Source organism: Enhydra lutris, unplaced genomic scaffold, assembly GCF_002288905.1.
Source record: "Enhydra lutris kenyoni isolate GAN:26980312 unplaced genomic scaffold, ASM228890v2 scaffoldscaffold15, whole genome shotgun sequence".
Classification (NCBI taxonomy): Eukaryota; Metazoa; Chordata; class Mammalia; order Carnivora; family Mustelidae; genus Enhydra; species Enhydra lutris.
This window is the reverse complement of record NW_019154099.1, coordinates 63,051,210-63,067,987: the sequence shown is the minus strand read 5'-3', so window position 1 is coordinate 63,067,987 and position 16,778 is coordinate 63,051,210. Positions and strand designations below refer to the sequence as shown.

The 16,778-nt window shown below is 61.8% G+C and overlaps 1 protein-coding gene across 2 annotated transcripts in view; it reads right to left on the bottom strand.

Moving 5' to 3' along the window:
* LOC111146891 (transcription factor Dp-1) overlaps nucleotides 1-13,697 on the bottom strand; it is a 44,204-nt gene extending 30,507 nt beyond the window's left edge. The window contains exons 1-2 of one of the 2 annotated variants that reach the window (XM_022502615.1): nucleotides 13,675-13,697; nucleotides 12,920-12,994 (exon numbers count right to left, since the gene is read on the bottom strand). In XM_022502615.1, coding sequence (XP_022358323.1) covers nucleotides 12,920-12,931 — 12 coding nt within the window. In that variant the 5' untranslated portion in view covers nucleotides 12,932-12,994; nucleotides 13,675-13,697. Of the gene's footprint in view, nucleotides 1-12,919; nucleotides 12,995-13,579; nucleotides 13,647-13,674 lie in introns of those variants that run through there. The other variant, XM_022502614.1, reaches the window with a different exon arrangement.
* Nucleotides 13,698-16,778: the final 3,081 nt, after the last annotated feature.

Below are 16,778 nucleotides of genomic sequence, written 5' to 3'. Positions count from 1 at the left end.
TTAGGTGCTGACCCCCCACTGCCGTCCCCTGTGGAGCAGCCGGCTGCCTCGTGCCGCACTCTGCTCCCTCCCCAGACGCCCACCCTGGGCTCTCCTGCAGGGGTGGGGGGAGGACCCGGGCTAGTCCCCACGTGCAGGGCGACGAGAGCAGCGCAAGCCCACCTCCCTCACCATGGCACAGGGCCACCGGGCTCCACACGGAAGGCCAGCGCAAGGTGGTCGCTGCAAGGGGTCGTCAGAGCAGCCTGAGGAGCGGCCCACCAGCGACGACGGGGACTATGAGGGGTGCACGTGGCGGAACTCCCTTCCCGAGGACGCATGGATTGGGAGCGCCAATCACACTTGACAAAGTCAGGAACCACTGCCGTCTGTGCGGAGTGTGCAGTGGGGCGTGAAGAGGGGGCCGCTCACGGAGTCCCTTCACCACTCTGGGGTCTCAGGCCTGCCTCCTGTCTCTGTGGGAGGAGGAACACGCCGCCTTCCTGCCGCAGGGCCCGCGGGACCCGGCCAGAGGGGGCCCAGGTGTGCCACGCCCAGGTGCGCAGCCACTGCGCACGCCCTACCACGCTCTCAGCCCCCCAGGACCTCCCTGTGTTGCTCCAACACGAACCTGTTGTCACAGGGTTAGTCAGTCAATACGGCGGAGCCTCAGTTACACAGCCATGGAGAAGGGGCCCGGGAAGGGGCCGCGGCCACCCCGCCCACTGCCCTCCCATCTTCCGCCCAGAGGCAAGACCCACAGGCCCCCGAGAAACACAGAAATGCAGGATGCGTTCTGTTTTTTAAAAGCTATTCCTGAAACTGCGGCCAATTTTAAGATAAGCGCACGAGCCGTATTTTTCCCCAAGAGCTTTAACTTAAGGTGCAAACTTTTCTTACCCTCCAGTAAGAAAACACTAAAACACTAAATTTGGTTTCGCATGTAAACCAGAAACAGAAGCACTCGTTGGCCTCAGCTCGCCTCAGCAACCCCACAGACACGGTCTGTCCCGTCGTGTCTGGACCACGTGGGGACACGACGGGCCACTCTGCTCTCGCGGTGGCCCCAGGACCTCGCTCACGGCACCAAAGCACCAGGCTGCACGGGGGGAAATGGCACTGGAGAGCTTTAGCTGGTTCAGCAGAGCCAAGGTCCAGGCTTCATCCGCAGGCCGCCCACCCCGGACCCCTGCTCCCCTCCACCCTCTCTCTGCAACAGTCCCGCCAACACAGACTTCCTCTGGCACCCGCGGGGTCAAGGGCGGGCCCCTCAGCAGAGACAGCCCCACGCTTCCCACACCTCCCTGCACACTTTGACTCCCGCACCGGCTACTTCCTGCTGCCCCGTCCCCACTGGAACAGAAGCCCTGGGAGGCAGGGTGCCGGCCGGGGCGGGGGCGGGCTGGGAAGTGCTGAGTGGCACCCGCGCAGCCACAGCAGGTCTCAAACACACGGCGAGACTCCTCCAACAGCAGTTCGCTCCCCAGAAGAGGCAGCGGGCCGGGCAGTCTGCCAACTGAAATGCACACGTAATTCCGAGACAGAAGCACAAAGACACCAAGACGGGGCCAACGAGAGGACGCAGAGTCGAGGTTTCAAACGGCCTCAGGGCACGCGGAGACCTGGGAAGGCCGGCACAGAGAGAAAGACGTACCCAGCCCCGCTTACAAACACTCAACACAGGGCATCGGCAAGTACCGCTGTCCAGACGCCCAGTAAGAACCCATGAGGGCCTGAGACAGGGTCCCCCTCCTCTGCAGACCTGGCCCTCGGCTCCACTCCCCACTCTCCTCCCTCCAGAAGCCCCCGGAACCGGCACGTGCAGTGCTCAGCAGCGGCCAGCACTGCAGCTCCAGACGCACGCATGGCCCGAGGGAGCACGGAGCGCACGGGGCTGCCGGTGGCCGACGGGATGACAGGGAGAACGAGAAAACGTGCCCACGGCACTCCTCGTACCAGCAGTGACCTGGTGTAAGAGACGGCAGGGGAGGCCTCTCACAGAGCAAGAGAGACACCGAGCACCCAGGAGCGATCCCATGACAGAAGCACGCCGCGCCCCCGCAGAGGCCCCCCAAACTCCCCGAGGGGTGCATGGCGCCGTCACCGAGCGGAAACGTCCACACCACAAATCACACTGCAGAATGCAGGACGCCCTCAACACCACCAGCCCCAGGACTGACCCGCGGAGGGGGCAGAGCTGAGGTACGGCGAAGGACCCGCCGCGGGGCCGCCCCCACTCTCCCCGGGGTCCCACGTAGACCCGCCCTCAGCTGCAGAGCAAACAGGACCAGAGCTTCTGGCACGACCAGCCTCGAGGACAGTCCAGGTCCCACAGACAGCCCATGGGCATCCTTCTTGCGTCCAGTGTGGGACGGAGCCTCCAGTCTCCGGAGCTTCGTGGCCCTGCCCAATGCCCCCTCTTGAGTGGGGCCACACCTAGTGACGAGATCTGCAAAGGCCAGGTTCGGTTTCAGGAGCAGAGTCCTGCAGGCAAGTCTCTTGCCCCGTGTGTGTGTGTGTGTGTGTGTGTGTGTGTGTGTGTGTGTGTGTGTACTTTGCTCCATCAGCTCCCCACCCCCTCCCAGCTACTCCCTCCCCCCAGGAACATCAGCCACCCCAGAGAGGGCACACAAGCCAGGAACTGAGGGCAGTCTCCCACCAACAGCCCAGAAGTGAACGGATCCCGCCCTGGACCAGGTGAGGGAGCTCAAACGCGGTCCTGCCCACAGGGACCATCTGGCCACCCTGGGTCCCGGAGGGGAAGCCAGCCCAGGGGTGGCTGAGGGGTAACGACACCTTAGTAACAACAACCCCGGCAGCGGGGCGAGCCGTGCCAAGAACGACGGAGCATGCAGACGCACGGGGGCCCATGGCCTCAACTCTGTGCACCGGCACTTCCCTGCCTTACCCGCCTGAGCAGGCTCCGTCCTTGCACAGAAAGGGCACCACAGGGACTTCCCAAAGCAATCAGACGTGGCACATTATGCAAAAAGGTAAAATGCAAAGCTAAGGCCCATGACATAAAGAGCAAGCCCTGAGTGGACAAAGCGTCCAGTGGAAACGAGTGGGAGCGCCGTGCCCAGCAGTGGGCTCACATGGAGCCCGGCCCGAAACGCACACCACGAGCCACTGCCCCTGCCTCCACCCCCAGCCCGCGGAGGCAGGCGCGGCCCCAAGGAAGCTCCGCAAACAGCCCAGAGGCCCATCAGCAGGACCAAATGCATGAGGACACATCCCAACAGGACACCCGCTGTCCGACAATACTAACAACCATCGTCTGTTATGCTGGGAGACGTGCACGAGAACACTGCATGGGAGGACATGGCGTTTGCAACCAGCTCAGATCCCCTGCGGGTGGAGAGGCGCAGACCAGCCACCGTGAGCAGCGCTACCTGGGACGCGGGCGGGTGCAGGGGTCAGCACCATGTTCTCTCCGCACCTGCACGCGTCTCTAATGTCCCACGAGAGTGGATTTTCAGTCATCGATGTCTAAAGATACCGTGAACCCAGGAGAAGTCGCGGCGTCCAACAGCAGGGAACCAGAACGTGGGAGTCCGTTTACGGAAAGCCGCTGGAGGGACGCGCATGTTCAAACACACACACTGGGGCATAAGCCCCAGACCACCTCCTGCACATCAACAGGAGAGTCACCCTGGACTGTGACCGTCAGCAACTGTTTGCTTTCTGACATCTCCTGAATTCTCACTGAAACGCTGTTTTGTAACGGGGTAAGGCATAAGGCTGGATAAACAAAGGATACGGGGTCCCAAGGATGACGAAATTAGTGACGATGCGGGACGGGTCGGGATGCAGGCTAGAGGCCGCAGGTCGGGGGTCAGGACCGGAGGGGCGGCCACAGAAAAGAAACCAAGATGGCGGCAAGAGTCAACAGAGCAGAGGCCCACATCTGCAGACTGGAGAGAGCAAGACGCAAGGTCACGGAGAGCTGGCCCTGAGCCACAGGCAGGGCAGTGGTGGCTGGAGAGCCGAAGGGCTGGTCTGGAGAAGACACACACAGGCTCGTGTCGAGAGCACACTCGAGAGAGCAGCCGTGAGAAACCAACGTCCTCAGGAGAGAGTCTCAAGCCCATCCCTAAGGAGCGGCCTGGGAACAGGAGTAAATCTGCAAACCCCAGCAAGTCAGGGGAAAGGGGAGCAGTGAGCGTGGCATGGCACGGAGTGGGGGCGAGTACTGCCACCAGCGTTTCTGAGATTCAGGTGAGACCTGGGTTCTCTGCCAGGGCCCACGCCACCAGCAGCTGACAAACAAGGCACGGCTGCTCCTGCCGTCCGCGCCCCGCCTAGCCAGCAAAACCAGCCACAGCCTAGGCCAGGCTCTCCAGCACCCTCCTTCACGGCAGCCCACGATGCGCGGTGTCTCCCGATGCAGACGCGCCCGCACCGCTGGGCTCCCGGTAGCGCCACCGGAGACTCAGTGTAAATGAGCGTCTCCATCTTCCCTCTGCCCCACTCCACCCACAAAGCTGGGCCCAACCGTCACGCCAAAGCTGCCTCATGACACCGCTACCCCCAGCCCGCTGCGGAAAGCACAGGCAGCACGGCCTCCAAATGCCGCCAGAACCCGCGGTCTGTGCGTCTCGTTGGGTGCGCCTCTCGCTCCCCAGAGCTACAGCCCTTCCCAGGCAGACGCAGCCGGAACCACAGCACGGTCTGTCCCCCACCTAACTGCACTCTGCACTTCACCCTTTGCCTTTTTTGCCAGAAAAATGTCCAATTCATGGGCGCCTGGGTGGCTCAGTGGGTCAAGCCTCTGCCTTCGGCTCCGGTCATGATCCCAGGGTCCTGGGATCGAGTCCTGCATCAGGCTCTCTGCTCAGCGGGGACCCTGCTTCCCTCTCTCTCTCTGCCTGCCTCTCTGTCTACTTGTGATTTCTGACTGTCAAATAAATAAATAAAATCTTTAAAAAAAATGTCCAATTCATTCTAGAGCACGCAGAAACGCAAACCTGCCCGGAAGAAAATAAAGCGCGAGTCCACAACAACGTGCGAATATCTGCCTACACCGGGCTTTCTGGTGTTTCCACGGCCGATCAGCTCGGAGGCAGCCCACCTGGGGAGAGGTGGAGGGTGACTGCTCACGGGGACGACGGCGACTCCTAAGGGGGGGACACGCAGCAGCAGCTGGGATGTGACCAGTAAGTCATTCCCCAGAAGAGCAGGAGCCGCCTTCTTTATAACGACAAAGGCTGAACCCACCAGACGGCCACACTGAGCGCTTTTCTGCTTAACCAAAGTCCACGCTCCCCAACTGCCCCACAGCTACCCTCCTGACAGCCGTGCCCCAGCCTCGACCCTTAAAGGGGGCGCCCCAGGGGTCCGAGGCTCCATCCACCCAGGAAGGGTTCCCGCTGCTCACCTCCCACACGATTTGTCTGAACTGTAGTCAGGGCAGAGAGCTGTCTGCTGAGAGACGCGGGCGAGGTAACAACAGGGCTACGACGCGCCTGGGGACCCTGGGCACCCTAGGACCCCGACGGCAAAGCAGCATCTCCCCTACATCCCGTCTCCAAGAGCGTGACGCCCCCTGCAACCCAATCCGGTTCCCAAGCTCCGGCCCTAGCCAGGACTGAGCCGCTCACTAGGACTGGGGTCTTCCCCCAGAGCTCTGCTGAGACCAAGCGCCCACAGCCACAAAGCATGTCAACCAGGCCCGGGCCTGCGATGAGCTCCCGAGCCCTTCAACGCCACACACAGGTCTTGCTCCCAGTGATGCCAGGCTGGGCACGACATGTGCTGGGCCGGGGCCTTTGACCTTCGCTGCCCCGAGAGGAAGGGACAGGACACTTGTCACCTTCACTCTACCGACAAGTCACCAAGCCTAGAGAGGACTCAGCAACAGGGACAGCTGGACTCAGAGCCCGCAGGGAGGGTCCGCTCGGAACCCTGCCTCGTCCCGACACAGACCGCATTTCCAGGACACGCCCACGGGCCCGTGGCTTCGAGGGCAGGGCGGTGGGGTCCAGAGCCATAGGCTTCCCTGGGAGTAAGAGCCAGAGATGGAGACATTTCTGCACGTCACCAGCAAACTTAAGAACACGCTACTCTGACCTCTCTCCTGGGAAAGTCACTGCAGGGCACCTTCTCCCTGTCAGAAAGACCCCCAACGTCCCTTTCAACAGAGTGCAAGTCTCCGAGGCCGGGAGATGGGCAAGGACCAGTCCTTTACAACCTCCCAGGCGGGCCCTTTCCCTCCCACGGGAAGGAGCGCTCCACGGCACAGCCCAGGACGCGCAAGGTCAGGGCCTCAGGCCTCAGACACACTGACCTGCACCCTAACCACCTCCTTACCCCCTGCCCCCAGAGTGACACGTGGCCATGCAGCTCCATACGGGGCAACTGTCCCATCTGTCAGGGAAGGAAGAGGTGCGTGCAGGGGAGGAAGGTGCCCCCAGGAGTCCCCACTTCCGGCTGGGAAGTGCTCCAGCACTTGCGTCTACAAGCCCGGTTTCAAAGCTCCCTGCAGTTGCAAAACCCCGTGAGATTGTTTAATTTTGTGACTTCCCTCCTGCCTCAGCTGGTGCTTATGCTGGGGGAGGGCACATCAGGGCACCCTAAAACAAGGACGGGACACCTCGTAACCCACAGCCAGCCTACTGAGAGCCTACTTATTTACGCAACATTAAGGCAAACGTTCATCTTCTATGTTGTATCTCATCACTCGATTTTCAAAAAGAAAGGGGTTGGGCGCCCGGGGGCCTCAGTCAGTTAAGCCTCTGCCTTCAGCTCAGGTCATGATCCCAGGGTTCTGGGATCGAGTCCCGCACCGGGCTCCCTGCTCAGCGGGGAGCCTGCTTCTCCCTCTGCCTCTCTCTGCCTGCCTCTGCCGGCTTGTGATCTCTGCCTGTCAAATAAATAAATAAAATCTGTAAAAAGAAAGAAAGAGAGAGAGGGAGAGAGAAAGAAAGAAAGCAAGAAAGAAAGGGGTTCAGAAGTGCAGGAGAGCTGACGACCCCCGGAGCGAGCGCCTTCCGCACGGTCTGGGCTAACCGTGAGGTGCGCAGCACAGTAGCCGCGCGGGACTTCACCCCGGACCCCCGCTCAGCCCCGGGACAGACTGGCAGGTTGGACTCCTACATAAACAGCTCCCTCCTCTCCCTCCCTCCCTCTGAACTAGGACTTAGTTCTTTTGATACAGGAAGTATACGACATGGTCACTCAAATCCTCATTTTTTGGAAAAGCAAATAAAATAAGAGAAACATAAGACCCGTTCGAGGCGGAATCCATGCCATGAGTCCTTCCAAACAGGAAGATGCCACACAGGGCTGCGCGGGCCCAACGGGCCACCCTCACGCCGCACTGTCAGGCTCAGAAGTTACGGGAACACGGGCTGCCGCCCTGCACGCCGCCCTCAGAGGGTCCAAACGTCGCCCTGAGAGAAGATAAGCTACATAAACAAACCCGCCAAACACAGCACAGACGTTTAAACCACCTGAACCACCTGTACGGACCCTTACAATTCAGGGTATGAATCCAAGGTACATTTCCCATAGGCCCACAACGAAATCATCTTAGAGCTCTGCTCCAGCCAGAATGACGAAGGAAAACCTAATGGTCACGTTCCACTGTGCAACGATGAACAAAGGTTTAACAGCCCAATTCATAACGCGTGGACGCAACTCGACAGGACACAGACACTGGGAAAGCGAGCACAGAACACGCAGAGAAACACGCAGGAGAAAATACGCAACTTCTCTGTTGAGAAATGCAAACTAAAACAAAATAATTTAAAACTTTACCTACCAAAGGGAGCAAGTTTTCTGGGCTTTTAAAGTGAGTTTCAAGCCAAATGCGTTACAACGCGCTCTCTGCTACGACCTGTGGAAAGTAAGCACGACCCACAGTCGTTCTGAAAAGTCACCGGACAGCGTCTCAGAGACGGCACGCGTGCACACACGTGTCCGCCGTGTCGCGCGCAGGTGCACGTCCGGGATTTCGCCCCGGATGTCATCACAGGTCGGTGCAAGGTTGAGAGCTGGCCAGAAAGCACGGGAACGGGGGACCTTGGGCACATCGGCACGGCATCCGGGCGGGCAGCGCGTGCAGCTCCCTGGCATGTCACGACACTGAGCCAGAAGGTGCCTGGGGGGGGTCCCACCTCTAACTCAGCCCGCGCCAACACCCCATGGCACAGACGACCGGCCCCCAGCAAGCACCTGCTCTCCCGCCCGCGCTTCCCCGGGGACCCAGTCCCTCCTCACAGACGCCTCGAAGCTGAGTGCAGGAGAAGCCAGGCACGGATTCCGAACGAGAGCTTCCTGACTGCTCCACTGAAGAGTGGGAGGGCGTTTCAAACGCCTAAAGAGAAGAGCTTTTCAGAAAGGTGGCTTTGTGGTCTGTGACGAAGGTGTCCCCAGAAGTCACACCGCCAGCCAGGCCGGGCACAGACACTGCGGGCCCATTCCCCAGCCCTCGGAGACACTCCGAGAGCACAGAGCTGACTCTGTGAGGGCCCTTTTACCCAGGAATTCGTTCGTCCGACACTGCTCGATGGCGAGACGCTCCACGCTGACCCCTCAATCGAGCCGAGCTTCCTGCCTGGGACCCCATCCCAGTTTGCCCAGTGCACCCCGAATTCTGAACCATGAGAAGCCCGGGCAAGAGCGAGCCCGCCACCACAGCCCCCTCACTTGGTGACCTGCGTGCGCTCACTGATGGCCTCTCCACGTCCGACGAGACGCCACGGCTGCGCAAGTCGGAGCCGCATCCCGCAGCGCCCTCCAGCCGAGACCCAAGGAAACCGCGCGCTCTGCGTCAGCCGGTTTCAGCCTCGAGGTCCGGGTCTGAAAAACGATACTCAGTACGTGTATTTTTAGATAAGCTCATTAGTCTCACAGGGGTGTCAAAGCAGGCCTCACGCCACCATCCCTCCAAAGCTTAGACGGGACGCCTTCCTCCTCGGCCTCCAGCTCTCGACACGTTCAGAGAATTTTCCATAAACTCACAGGAAACAAAGTGGAGTCACAGACCAGCTTTCGAAACGGAGGCCATGCATCTGCAGAGGGACCCAGACGCCCTCCTCCAGCAGCTGCCACCGCACTGCCCTCGGCCCGACCGGGCTCCCCGCAGGCAGGGGGCCCTCGGGCTTGCACACCGGCAGCCCACAGGGGCAGGGCCGACCCCAGGAAGCGCCGCCGCTGCCCACATCCCCCCGCAGCAGCATCTCCGTGATCTTACCGACAACAGGCTACCTCCCTACTCTTTACAAACCTTCGCAGTCCCGGACGAGGACAAGAACACGGACGTTCTAGCGGCTCACGAGGAGTTTGGGCTCTGCCTGTGACCTTGAGAAAATCCGCAGCCCCCTCTGGGGGCCGCACCACCCACACAGCACACGGGCGCACACCCGGCGCGCGTCCAGGTACACTATCGTGTCAGCGGCCTTCCCCTTCCTACTTCTCCCAAGGGCAATTTCTAACACACGAGCATGTCTAAGCAACTGCAATTTCTGTATTTTCTCTGAAGGCAACATTCATCTCTGGAGCCCTTGTCCGTGCTGAAAACGTGACTGTCGTCTCAGCCCGGCGAGCCTTCCCGACTGTGATCTGTGTCCAGGGGAGCCTTGGCTGGCACAAAACGGAATTCCGATACCTAGCTTCATCGATCAGTAAATAATCCACATTTTTCACCTCTCGGGGTGATGAGACCCCCTGGTGGAGGGACGGGTCCATGGCTGTGGGAGCAGAGACCCACGCAGTCCAAGGGTGGCAACTGAAATGTCGCCGTCGTGTGCCTTGCCCAGCCGAGACTCTCTCCGAGGAACTGCAGAAACACTGCCCACAGCGTTCATCGGTGGAGGGCTGAGCCAGGGGTCCCACGTGGGCGCTGGTGGGAGGCGAGGCAGTGCCCTGCTGGCTGCACTGAGCCCCAGGTGTCGGCCCCCACGGACCGCAGGAGGGAGCGCCGTCCCTGCGTGGCCATCTCTACAGCCAAGGAACTCCTGCCCCGGATCCCTCTCCTGTTGCGTTCTGGAAGTGAGCCCCAAACCGCTGCTCACAGCCACCTCTGGGAGTGACTGCGCTGGGGTCTCACGTTCCCACACTGTTCTGCGCCAGCGGAGCTCCCTCCTCTCCACACCAGCTACGAATACAGAATTTGGATTTTTACCGTCTGAATTTTTCGTTGCCCACTTACACCAACACAATCCCTGCAAACGAAGGTCAAAGGCCTACAGCCCACTCAGCCCTCGGGCCCGGCCATCTTCCTGGAGACGGAGGCAGCGGGCCTCCATGCCGACGCACTGCCCCAGGCCGCGTGGCCCTCTGTGTGTCAGGCCAGAGTCAAGCCAGGGAAGCAGGGGGGCAGGCGGGGTCCTGCCCCCAGGACCCCTGACGGGAGCCCACTCGCTCCTGTCACGCACACCTCCAGGTGGAGACGCGCTTGCAGGACGCAACACTCACGACTCATCACCACGGAACCAGCCTTGTTCTCACGCGTTGCTAGAAAATGCAAAGCTTTTTTTAAGCAAAGGGATGACAGCGTTTTGTTTAGATACCCCTTTTAAACACAAATAAATATTTATTTGTGTGCTAGCAACAGAAAGCACAAGGTGCGGTCCGCGTCAGAGCAGCTGGGCCCCGGGCCCGGCTCCTGCAGGCCCCACACACCCACGTGCACGCTCCTCCTGTCCCCCTGTTGCAGGAGAAAGAGCGCAGCTTCCTCGGGGGCCTCCTCCCTCGGCCTCCCCTGCCCCGCCTCCCCATGCCTCCAGGTACCCCCCTCGCTCTCCTGCCCCTGGGGCAAACCCGATTCCCCCCCACCCCCGACACCCGGCCCTTCCACACCCCAGCCTCCCCATTACCCCTGCCCCCTCCAACCCCATGCCATCAGGCCCCCTCATGCCCCTGGTTCCCCTCCTGCTCCAACACCCCCACCCGGGGCCTCCTCTGTGCCCCCAGCATCCCCCCACCCACACCGCTCCAGGCCCCCTGGCCCCTGCAAGCTTCATGAGAGCAGCCAAACGGTACACCTCGCTCTCTCCGCCGGGCACGGGCCCTCGTCAAACCGCAAAGGACGGACAGGATGGACGCATGAACAAAACAAGCATTTCCCCCTCGTCCCCACATGCTGACAAATGAGGCAAACACGAGGCACAGAGGAGCCATGGGCCCGGCTCGTGTCAATTCTAAACCGAGACCCACCACAACAGGAGTGAAAAACGCAGCTCTTCCCACCTTCCCAGACGACATCAGGCCCCTCCACCGGGACACGGCTCGGGGTTAGCCTACAGCAGCGGTCTGTGCGCCTAGATGCCTGCCCAGGTCCCCACTCAGGTCAGGAAGGCCATCGCTGCCCCCGGCCTGCTGACCCTCCCTAGGCCCTCTACAACTGGCTGCCCCTCTCCCTCACGGGCGGCTCCTGCCCTTTCAGCCTGCCCACGCCCACCACCCCACCACCCTCAGCGAACAGGCTCAAGCCATCCAGCGCCCCAAATCCGCTGGCGTCCCTGAGCCTCCGATGGAGGGAGGGAGCTACCACGCCATTTCCCCGGATTCTCCTCACCAAAACCTGCCTGGCTGACCTGTCCCTGTCCCCTAAATTTGTCCTCCTTCACTGTGACCCCCAGAACCTACCTCCAGCCCCCTCCAGACTTCCACAGAGACCCCAGAGCTCTGTAAAGCTGGGGTCCCAGCCCACCCCCTTCAACCCAAGGCTCAGCTCCAACCCATCCTGGCGGGCTTGGTCTTACACTTAGCTCAGACCAGAGGGCCTCCACCCAAATTACCTACGGCTGCTTCCCCTCCAACAGTGGCCACCAGAGTCACCTTCCCAAATTCAGACGTCACCCCCCTGGTGTGACAAAAACTAGCCAGCTAGAGAGAAAGCCTATCGCCCTTCCTTGGACCACACCCCCCATTCCAGCCCCGTCCACCAGGCCGGGTGAGACCCGGTTCCAGCTACACTCGATGTCGCCAGCTCTCAGGACCGGGAGGCCCTTCCTCTCTGTGCTGTTTCTCCGCCTCAGTTACCCCACTGTCCCCTCCAGTGTGTCACCCCCCATCAGCTCCAGGGACACCAGACAGAGGGCCGCCAAAGGCTGCCCTGCAGTCTGCAGAGGCTGCTGCTGTGGACGTGCGGGCTGCAGGAGACGGCAGAGGTCCCCCGGGCTCCAAGAGGGCCTCCGGATCACATTTAACCAAGTCCGCAAGCGCGGCTCCCAAAGCGCGCGCACCCAGACTCCTTTACTGAGCACACACCCCGTGTCGGGCGTCCCCGGGGGTACACACCCGGGCCGGGACCGGCCATCCGCAGATGCGGCCCGCGCTCATGCCGCCAGCTCCCATGGGACACAGACTCTGACCTGAACTGACACCCCAGCAGGCGGGGTGCCAGCGCGTGCTCTCGCCCGCCGCGCCCGACGGCAGGATCGCTGGAGGCCTGGGTGCCCAGCGGGGCCCTGAGCGCGGCCTTCTGCAGAGCGGTGGTCCGGCTCGCAGCCGCTGCAGGGCAGCACGGGCAGGGGCACCCGGGGCGCGGGCGGACCCGCATCCAGCTCTGAACAACGCGTACTAAGCCGCCCTGCGGAGATGTCCAGGGGACCCGCGGCGCAGCCAGAACCGCGGGGCGCAGCCCACAGACCGCTCTGGGACCTAGAAGCCTGCTTCTGGGAACGAACTTAAAACTGACAAATACGGAAAAAGCCAAAGCAGGACTTTTCACATTTCATTAGTCACCAAATTTCGTTTTTCTGAGGCAGAAACAAAAACGGAAAAGGAAAACGTGGCCACAGCGAGTGCGGAGCGCCGACCTGCCTCCTTCGCCTCCGCGCCAGCAGGTGCGCGTGTCCCTAAGCGCACCGCCGACCGCGAACACGCGGGGTGAGCGGTGCCCGCAGCGAGCCCCCGGCCCCGGCCCCCGCCGTCCACGCGGGCGCACCCGGGCGCAGGGCCACAACGGCCGGCGCGCGGACCCCGCACTTACATCTTTGGCCATGTTACCAGATCCGCGACGTCGACGCTGTCCGGGCTCGCCCTCCGCAGAAGAAAACGGATTTTTCTGGTAAGAAGGACGGAAACAAGAAATGAGTAAGAATGAAAACCCCGATGGCCCAGGCACCCCCCCGGGGGCCCCGGCCCTCCCTCCCGCGCAGACCCCGGCGCCCGCCCGCGCCCCCCGCCAGCGAGGACAGCCCACCGGCCCACACAAAGAGCCGGCCGCCCCCGGCCGCCGTGACAGGTGGGCTTCCGGCCCCGCGGGCCTGTCACCCCAACGCCGCGCGCGCGCCTCCCGCGCCGGAACCGGCAGTCAGGTCAGCGCCGCCCCCACCCCGCGCCGCGCCCGCGGGGCCCCTGCACCCGGCGCTCGACCCGACCCCGGCGCCCCAGCCCCCAGCCCCCGGCCCCCGCCCGCGCCCCGCCCGCAGGCCTCCACCTCCCCCCCGGCGCTCCCCGGGCCCCGGCCCGCCCGCGACCCCGCCGCGCCCGGCCAGCCGGGGCGCCCCCGACGGCGGCGCGGACTGGGAGGCCCGGGGCCCGGGGCGCGGGAGCCGCGGAGCCGGCGCGCACAGGCGGCGGGACGGCGGCGGGACCGGGGCGGGCGCCCGCGCGTCCGCGCCCCCCGCGGGACCCCGGCCCGCCGCACCTGGCTAGCTCCGGCGCGCGGGCACGGGCGGGGTCCCGGCGGCGCGCTCGGCCCCGGGGTCCCTGCCCTGCGAGGCGCCGGCGCGCGGGGCTCACCCTGCGAGCGGGCGTCGGGCGGCGTGACGTGCGCGGCGCGGCGACGTGACGTGGGCGGCGGGCCGGCTCCCGCAGCGCGCCTGCGCGCCTTTTCGCGCCTTCGCCTCCCTCCTCCTCCTCCTCCTCCTCCTCCTCCTCCCGCCGGTGCGGCCCGCGCGCCCCGAGGGGGATGGGCTGCGCGCGCGCGGGGGTGCGGGTGCGCGTGCGCGCCGGGCGGGGACGGAGGCGGAAGGTCTGGCGCTGGGAGGCGGGGGTGCGCGCGCATTTGGAGAGGAGCCGGAGGTGCGCGCACACCTGGAAAGGGGCCACAGGTGTGCAACGTGCCGGTGTGCGCGCACACTTGGACAAGGGCAGGCGGTGTGTACGTGACGGTGTGCGTGCACACTCCGAGGGACCAGACGTGTGCGCGCACCTGGGGAAGGGCCGGGAGTGTGCTAGTGCCGGTGTGCGTGCACACTCCGAGAGGGAGCAGAGGTGTGCAGCCGTGGGGGGAGGGGGCAAGTGCTTGGGCGCGGGTATACGCAAGGGAGAGGGGCCAGGTGTGTGCATGTGCTCATACATGAGTGTGTGGGTGTGTGTTCATGCAGGCGGAAGGAGGGTAGATCTTGTGCGCACAGGCGTTTACTCGGAGAGGGGGTTGGAGGTATGCACGTGCAGGCGTGCGTGTCCTTGGAGGAGAGGGCAGAGGTGTGTGCACACTTGGATAGAGGCCGGCCGCGTGCGTGTGTGGCTATACACACACGGAGGAAGAAAGGCAGGTGTGCACACGTGAAGAGGTGGTGTGTGTACACACGTGTGCAAGTGTACTTGTGGAAGAGAAAGGCAGGCTGGGTTTGTGCAGTGAGCGTGTTTGCCCATGCGCAAGAGTAGGTGAGCGGAGAAGATGGGGTGTGCATGCACACAGCGCTGCAGGCCCCGTCCACCTGGGGGGCCAGCGGGCTCCGTGTCTACACCCTGCCTGCGGGTGGGCGCTCAGGAGGGAAATCAGGCAGCCAGTTGGCTCTCGGGCACTGGGTGGGCCTGGCGGACTCTGAGCCAGGAGTCGCCTCTTCCCTGGAGCCCACCCCGCAGGCTAGATCCCAGCAGAGGGCGGGCTGGAGTCCAGAGTTCAGGGCTGCAAGGCCGTGTGCAGAGAGGAGCAGAGCGAACGCCTCTCCGCTGTGAGGGCAGCTGTTCTCTTACACCCCAGCACAGCTCACGTCCACTCCTGCTTCTCTGCCAACCGGCCGCTTCTGCGAACACCGGACTCCACACTGGTTTCGTAGAGATGGCAGAAACATGCACCTTCTTTGGGCAGATTAGCACAGAATGAGCCTCAAGGAAAGGTGGACGGTGAGGGTCATGAAGGAGAAGCAAAATCTTGCACATTCCTGCGTGCCGAATGGTCTTATTTCTCTGCTGGTGAAGTTCTTGGCCCCTTAGCAGGCCCCTGGGGAGTCAGAACCTGCACCCTTCATGTTGTCCCTCCAGGGGTCACCTGTCCTAGCTCCACTCTCCTCGGATGATATCGCTTTACTCTGTACCGTGTTGGCATCCTTGCCCCCAAGCAGCAGCGGAAAACCCGACTCCCAGCCCATGGACCCAAGCACGCAGGGCAGAAAGCCTTTCCAGAAGGAGCAGATCACAGCACAGAGCCCCAACCCTCCCCGTGACCTCAGCATTCCAGGAACTCTGGGGCGCCTGAGGGGCTCAGGCCACAGTCCTGGGGTCCTGGGATCGAGTCCCACATCGGGCTTCTTGCTCAGTGGGGAGCCTGCTTCTCCCTCTGCCTCCTTTTGACCTCCCTGTCAAATAAATAAATAAAATAAAACTAATCTAAAAAATAAAATGGTTTCAGTAATTCAACAACATTCGCACCGGGTAAGTACCCGAAGGTTTTAAGCAACATCGCACAGACCTCACTGAGGTGAAACCCACAGAAGGCGCGAGGGCTATGGCCACGGGCGGTGGCTCCAGGAGCTCTGGCTCACGTGGGAAAAGGGCAGAGTTGAATGGGATTTTTATTTTTTGACTCTCTATAATCAAACACAGCACAGAACCCTCATTTCTGTGTTAAAAGGTAGCAGAATTTCTAAAATTTTTGGTTGAAGATCAAATCCCTCCGACTGCTGCCCTGCCTTGAAGTCGCTAGACTGGACATTAGAAATGCGGCCCCGGTGAGCAGCGAGCCTGCGCGCCCCTCGCCCGGCTGAGCCTCAAGCGCCCACTCCACACGCACAGCATGGGTTCAGGGTGTTGGCCCGTCCCCATCTCAGTGGCTGGCATTCAGCCCTGTGTGGTCACCCACCGTACTCTTCTGTTTATTCGAACAAAGTGATTAGATCTTCCCAGGAAAGGTCCACATCTCCCCAAAACTCCCTCTTTCCTTGTGGCCCTGCCCTGTTGAGTCTCACGGGGTGATACAAATCCTTATCCCCACACCCCCACCCCATTAAACTGTCCTTTAAAGAGAGAATATGCTCTAATCCCTTGAAAACTGGAATTCTAAGTGTTTATTTAAAGTATCCGATTTGCCCTTGGTTCCGTCCTTGAAGACACTGGTCCTGTCTCCAGGCTTCCTGTTTTCCACCTTCTTGGGTCACAATATGGTGACATCAATACGTGAGAAAACAGGGATGGGGACAGGGGCTCAAAGTTATTACAGGAGAATGTTCCTAATGTGTACAGGGGACATTTTCTTTGCTGAAATTCACAGGCATTTTTAGAAAACTTGGTTCATAAAATATCAGTAAGTCCATGGGCTTGCTCCGCCTCAGGATGAACCCCCGGCCCTCTCCAGAGAGGTCACCTCTCCTAAGCCCCACTGGCAGAGGAAGGCTGCAGCCCTCACCCCGCCTCCTAGACCCATGGAGACGTCCTTACTCTTCCTTACATCAGGATTCATTTTGGAAAATTTCTGGTCCAGCTTCTTGGAAAGAGGGCCTGTCCTGGACCCTCTTATGCGTTGGGCTCCCAGCACTTGCCTCTTAAGAGACCTGCGTGACACACGATCGTTTGCAGGCTGGAGCCACAGCCCGTTGGAAAGCACTTCTCTGAGCTGACAAATTCTAGACCGAAGCTGATCTCACCAGCCTGTTTACTGTTTACTGTTCAGACCCTTTTCT